The sequence below is a fragment of the Alligator sinensis genome, unplaced genomic scaffold, assembly GCF_000455745.1.
Source record: "Alligator sinensis unplaced genomic scaffold, ASM45574v1 scaffold437_1, whole genome shotgun sequence".
NCBI lineage: Eukaryota > Metazoa > Chordata > Crocodylia > Alligatoridae > Alligator > Alligator sinensis.
In genome coordinates, this window is record NW_005842176.1 from 1,811,803 (window position 1) to 1,817,028 (window position 5,226).

Here is a 5,226-nt window from a genome sequence, read left to right on the forward strand (position 1 = left end):
GGAAGAGGACAGTTTTTGTCGGGCGCTGCCTTAGTAGCATGCCCCTGTAGTGTACCCTCCCTTGAGCCATGCCCGTGATACTAGAGACCAGGGGCTGGCACTATGACACTGCCTGGGTGGAAGGGCAACCCCATTGGCAAGGGAGAAGCAAATTCACTGTGGGGAGACCATGGGTTGAGACCACAAAAGCTGCTATTTCACTTGGGGTCTGAACCAGGTCCCAGGCCACAAGCTCCAAAGGCCCTGGCTCTTCTGAATCAGCATCAGTTGCCCAAAGGAGGGTACTACTGGCTTGTGAAATCGCCCACTCCTCCTAGATCTTAGTCTCTGGTGTGCCATGCCCCCAGGTCAGTCTCTGTCCCCTCAAAAGGATACTCCCTGCAGCAGCTGCTCTGCCATATTTCCAGGTTGGCCTGCATAATCCATGTTTAATATCCCATCAGGGACATGTCAGGGGACATGGTACAGATACACCCCAAGTGATCTCAAAGGAGATTGGCCAAGGACAGAGATCTTTCAGCCTCATAATAAGCCTGTGATGACAGAACCTTCCCTTCCCCTGCTCAGACTTGGCAAAGTTTAGACACAAGAAAAAGCAGCCAGTCCATATAATTAGTCAGATTTCAACTGCACAACACAAGTTATTTGTGCCACAGCTGAATAAAGCTATTGAGTATGGTTTTCCTTAAACCCTGGAGGTGCCACTTTGAGGTGGCAGATCCTGGAAGTTTAGGATGCAGCCCCTAGCATCTCAGATGAACTTCAGAGTTTATGGGTATGGTTGCTGTGGTATCATACAAATACCAGAGATTAAGAGAGGAAAAATCTCAACAGAGGTTTTATTTAAAAGTGAATAATAAAAGAATACAACCTAACATTAAGGGACTCATCCAGCATCAGAACATCTTTGTGGAGCTTGGTGAAGAGAATTGCACATACCTTTCTACAAGGGACCAAAACAGAAAGGACTGCAGAGAAACCAATTGCATTAAAGACAGGATTTTCACAGCAAGAAAAAGTTCCTTCTCTAGGGAGGAGATCTATTTAAGAAACTCATGGATCTGTAGGCTAGTAATGTGTCAAAACAAATTAATTGAGCAGAAGAATTGAGATTTCCTCTTTAGCTGAACTGCAACTCATGTTGCTGCAACGTTCTGTTTCACCCTCTGGTTTCTTCTTAGCCTCTCTATTTTGCCAGATTCCTGGGATTGGAAGCTGAATAGTCGTACGGTGGTGGAGAGGACGCTTCTGGAGGAGGGACTTCAACAGTCAGGCAGGCGTTCTGTATAATGAATGGAGCCTAGAAAAAACAGAAGTGAGATCCCACTAGCGTCATCCTCCCCTCTTTGTGCATCATCACACCATTCTCCATCAAGACCACCCTTTTCGGTCCCTCATCCTCCCTTTCTCACTTGTGCACTGAGACAACCGTTCTCCACAACGTCAAAACCATCACCCTGTCCCCCAGCAACTTCCTTGGCTTCTAATCCCCATTGTAGTTCCTCAAGCTACTTGCATTTCTCCAACCATTGCTCTCATCTTCCCAAGCTTTCTAGTTAACAGCAAGGGTTGCTTCTCACAGCCAGGGTGAGGCTATTCAGCACCAGGTGTCTCATGATACCAACTTCAAAACATGTTGCACAGTTTAGACCCCAGGAAGCACTCACCTTAGGTTGGCAACAGAAGATTTGGTACCCAAAATGAGTGACTCTGATTGCAACAACCAGCTCCAGGATGCTGAAGATGATGAGCATGGCTGTTATCCCTTCTGTAGACATCTGTGGGAGGCAAGAACACAGAGGTATGGAAAGCTGAGATAGGAATGGAGAGCTCTAAGGAGGGTCTAGTCTAGCGATGGAAGAAGTAGAACTCCAAAGGAGAAATACTATTGCTTCTCCAACCCCACCAATAAACCCTGCCCTTTTCACTAGAGTGGCATGGAAGAAGGAGCAAAGGTCTTTCCCTGCTGTGGCTTGGACACATAACTAGTTTCACCAGTATAATCAGCCTTCACACCAGTGTGAACAAAAAACAGCCACTTATGTAACAGTCCTATTCTTGTCTAACTGATCCGAATCTGGTGTGGACTTGCCTGAGCAGGGTGGAATGGTGCAGGGGCAGGAATCAAGGGTAAAAATACATAAGTGTTGTGTGTCCACAACAAATGAAATGTAACCGTTTGCTATAGGCAAACCAACTATTACCTATTTCCTCACCATTCAGAAGTGCATTGAAAGGGTTTGTCTGGGGCATGTCCAGGCATCCAGCACCTCTAACTAGGTACAGTCATTACATAACACCTTCAGGAAGCGTCTGACACTTACAAGCAGTAAATAAGAGGCATTGTATGGCATGCTCCTAATAGACACATCTACAATCATTAGAATTAGCCCCACAATCGCAGCAATAGCACTGATGATGTTCATCCCCAGGCTGCCTTTCATCTGAAAGAAATAATCAAAAGGCTAGTGTTATGCAAGGTGTCAGGAAAACCAGCACACATCTAGTTCATATTCAGGAAAAACTTTGCAAAGGAACAAACCCTTGTTTTATAAGGGATTAATTTAAAAAAAAAAAAAACATCCAGTGACTGCTGACACTGGCTGAGCAACAGCATTTTTTTTGGTAACCAACTTGGCTATCTCAAAGACTTCCAGTTTTTAACTACCTTTGTGCCTCTGCCCACTCAGGACGCAAGTATTGTATTTATAGTTTCATAGTTTCTAAGGTCGGAAGGAACCTGAACAGATCATCAAGTCCGACCCCCTGCCCTGGGCAGGAACGAGTGCTGGGATCATAATACCCCAGCCAGATATCGATCCAACCTCCTCTTGAAGACTCTCAAGGTAGGAGAGAGCACCACCACCCTTGGAAGCCCATTCCATAACCTGGCAGCCCTAACTGTAAATTGTAGTTGAAGTCTCCCATGACAACCATGCACCGAGAGCATGCAGCCTCAGCCAGTTCCTTGGCTAATTCCGGGTTGAGCTCTTGATCCTGATTAGGAGGTCTGTAGTGATTCCTACTATTGTGTTCCCTGTGCCACGTTCACTATGGATTTTAACCCAGAGGATCTCCAGTCATCCACCCTGGGTGCCAGTGTTGGCTTGCAGGAAAGTGTAGCTTTCCTTGACATGGAAAGCTACACCCCCCCACCCCTTTTACCTGCACAATCTCTCCTGTACAGAGTATAGCCATCTATATCTGGGACCCAGTCACAGGTACAGTGATGCACGCAAAGTTATAATTCATGACTGGCAAGCCTGGCTTATGGTTTTACTGGACAGCCAAAGCATTCTAACTGCATTAGAAGAAGCAGAGCTGATTTCTCCCTCTCTCTCTCTCTCTCCCTTCCTCTTCCCCTTCATGATTCTCTGGGAATAAAAATAAGATTCAGAGCATAAGGGATCACACTAATATTTTATCTGACCTCTTGGGTACCGCAGGTATTAAATTGCACCCTGTTACCTGTGTACCACACCCATGGAAACTAGAACCATCATAGTTCTCATGAGGAGGATACCCATCCACTCCTACCTAGAGTTTTTCCTCCCTGCTCCGAAGAGTACAGGTCTGGGAGGAGGGGGTGGAGGAACTGATGTAAACTTGGGAGCTTATGGTTCACATGCCCCTGATGGCCACATCACAGCTTGAACTGAGAAAAAGAAATACTTTTGGCTGATGAAAGGAAACCCCTTGTGTTTTAGCATTTGATAGATATTCAACGTGCCCAAGTGAGCAAAGGCAGTTTTGCAAACGCCCCATGGATTGGGGAAGTAGGAAAATGAAAGACTTACATGACAGTCTACAGGATTCTTCTCTGAAGCCACCGAGAGGGATCCAGAAGTAATGAACTGTTTGGAAAAGGAAATGCCATGCGTCACGCACTTTCAACAAAGAAGTTCCCCCTGTTGCCTGCAGTGTGGGGAAGGGTAAATCTTCTCCTGGCAAATGTAATTAAGTAACAAAACCCCTTGGGGGAACATAGTTTGTCCTACCATTTTATCAATCAGTTTCTTCAGAGACCTGGGCATTATTTGTTCCTTCATCCTGATCATCAGTCCCAAACCTGCGCTTTGATGTGGGAGGGAGAGGTGAGGCAGAGTGACAGTGGGAAGGCTAGTTAGAGGTTGGGATGGTGGTTTGGCTTGAAGTTGAAGGTCAATACATAAATCTAGTAGGGAAAACTCAGGAACTGATTTGGAACATTGCTCCATCAAACCCAGTATCACATCCCCAGCCGCTACCAGTTACCGTAGGTGATGAAAGCATGTCCATGTTCATTGGGTGGATCTACATGAGACACTTAACTGTGCATTAGCATAGTTTACTGTGAAGTAAGCATATGTGTCTACATGTACACATGCTTACTAGACAGTAAACCTCTCTAATCCTGAATGAATTTGGTACCTGCAAATTCAAATAGCAAATTTACTTGAGATTGGTAATGGCGCAGTAGTGTTGTGTACACACGTGACCAGGAGCAAAATTTACTCATGGTCAGCCATCCAGCAGGGGGCAGGAGATTGCTCCCTGCCCTCAGGAGCTGCCTGCCGCTGGGGCAGGCTCTGCCACAGGAGCCCGGGTGGGGACTATGTCCCCCTGCACTGGTGGCAGTTAGTTCCAAGCCCCCTGCTCCAACATGATGATAAGGATTGCTCAGAACTGGCCCCATGGTCACAGAGCCAGTGTTGGGTGATAAGGGTCTCCCAGCACCAGCCCCGTGGTCAAAGATCCAGCACTGGGAGCTCCCTACTGGCAGGGGCAGGGGAACCTGTTCCCCACCCAGCTCCGCAAGCATGGAGTTGGCGGGGCAGTGGACAGGACAGGCTGGGGAGCTCTGCACTTACGAAGCTGAGTGGGAAACAAAGTCTCCAGCCCCCACCCGGCATGCAGGGCAGGGGCTGGGAACTAGAGCTGTGCGAAGCTTCAGTAACTGATTCGATTCAGAGGCAATTTGGCCCGATTTGGGGACCGGATCTTCGAATCTGAATCGAATTGGGAGACCAATTAAAAGCTTCAAATTGATTCGAAGCATCCGAATCAATTTGCAAAAGCTTCGGAAAAGATTTGGCCACTTTGGAGATTCAGACATAGACTAAACAGGCAGCTGAAACAGCTGCCTCCAGCTGGTAAGTCTGTTGGGGCTGAGGGATGGGGGAGGGAAGGGATGTGGGGGAGGGAGGGATTGGGGCTGGGGCTGGGACAAAATGCTGAGCCGGGGTG

At 47.3% G+C, this 5,226-nt stretch overlaps 1 protein-coding gene across 2 annotated transcripts in view; it reads right to left on the bottom strand.

Annotated features, from left to right (window-relative positions):
- Window positions 1-901: 901 nt before the first annotated feature.
- The window catches only part of LOC102385034 (membrane-spanning 4-domains subfamily A member 12-like), a 22,175-nt gene continuing 17,850 nt past the window's right edge, over window positions 902-5,226 (bottom strand). For both annotated transcript variants that reach the window (XM_025206902.1, XM_025206903.1), the window contains exons 4-7: window positions 3,798-3,854; window positions 2,325-2,444; window positions 1,668-1,778; window positions 902-1,300 (exon numbers count right to left, since the gene is read on the bottom strand). In XM_025206902.1, coding sequence (XP_025062687.1) covers window positions 1,187-1,300; window positions 1,668-1,778; window positions 2,325-2,444; window positions 3,798-3,854 — 402 coding nt within the window. In that variant the 3' untranslated portion in view covers window positions 902-1,186. The remainder of the gene's footprint in view (window positions 1,301-1,667; window positions 1,779-2,324; window positions 2,445-3,797; window positions 3,855-5,226) is intronic.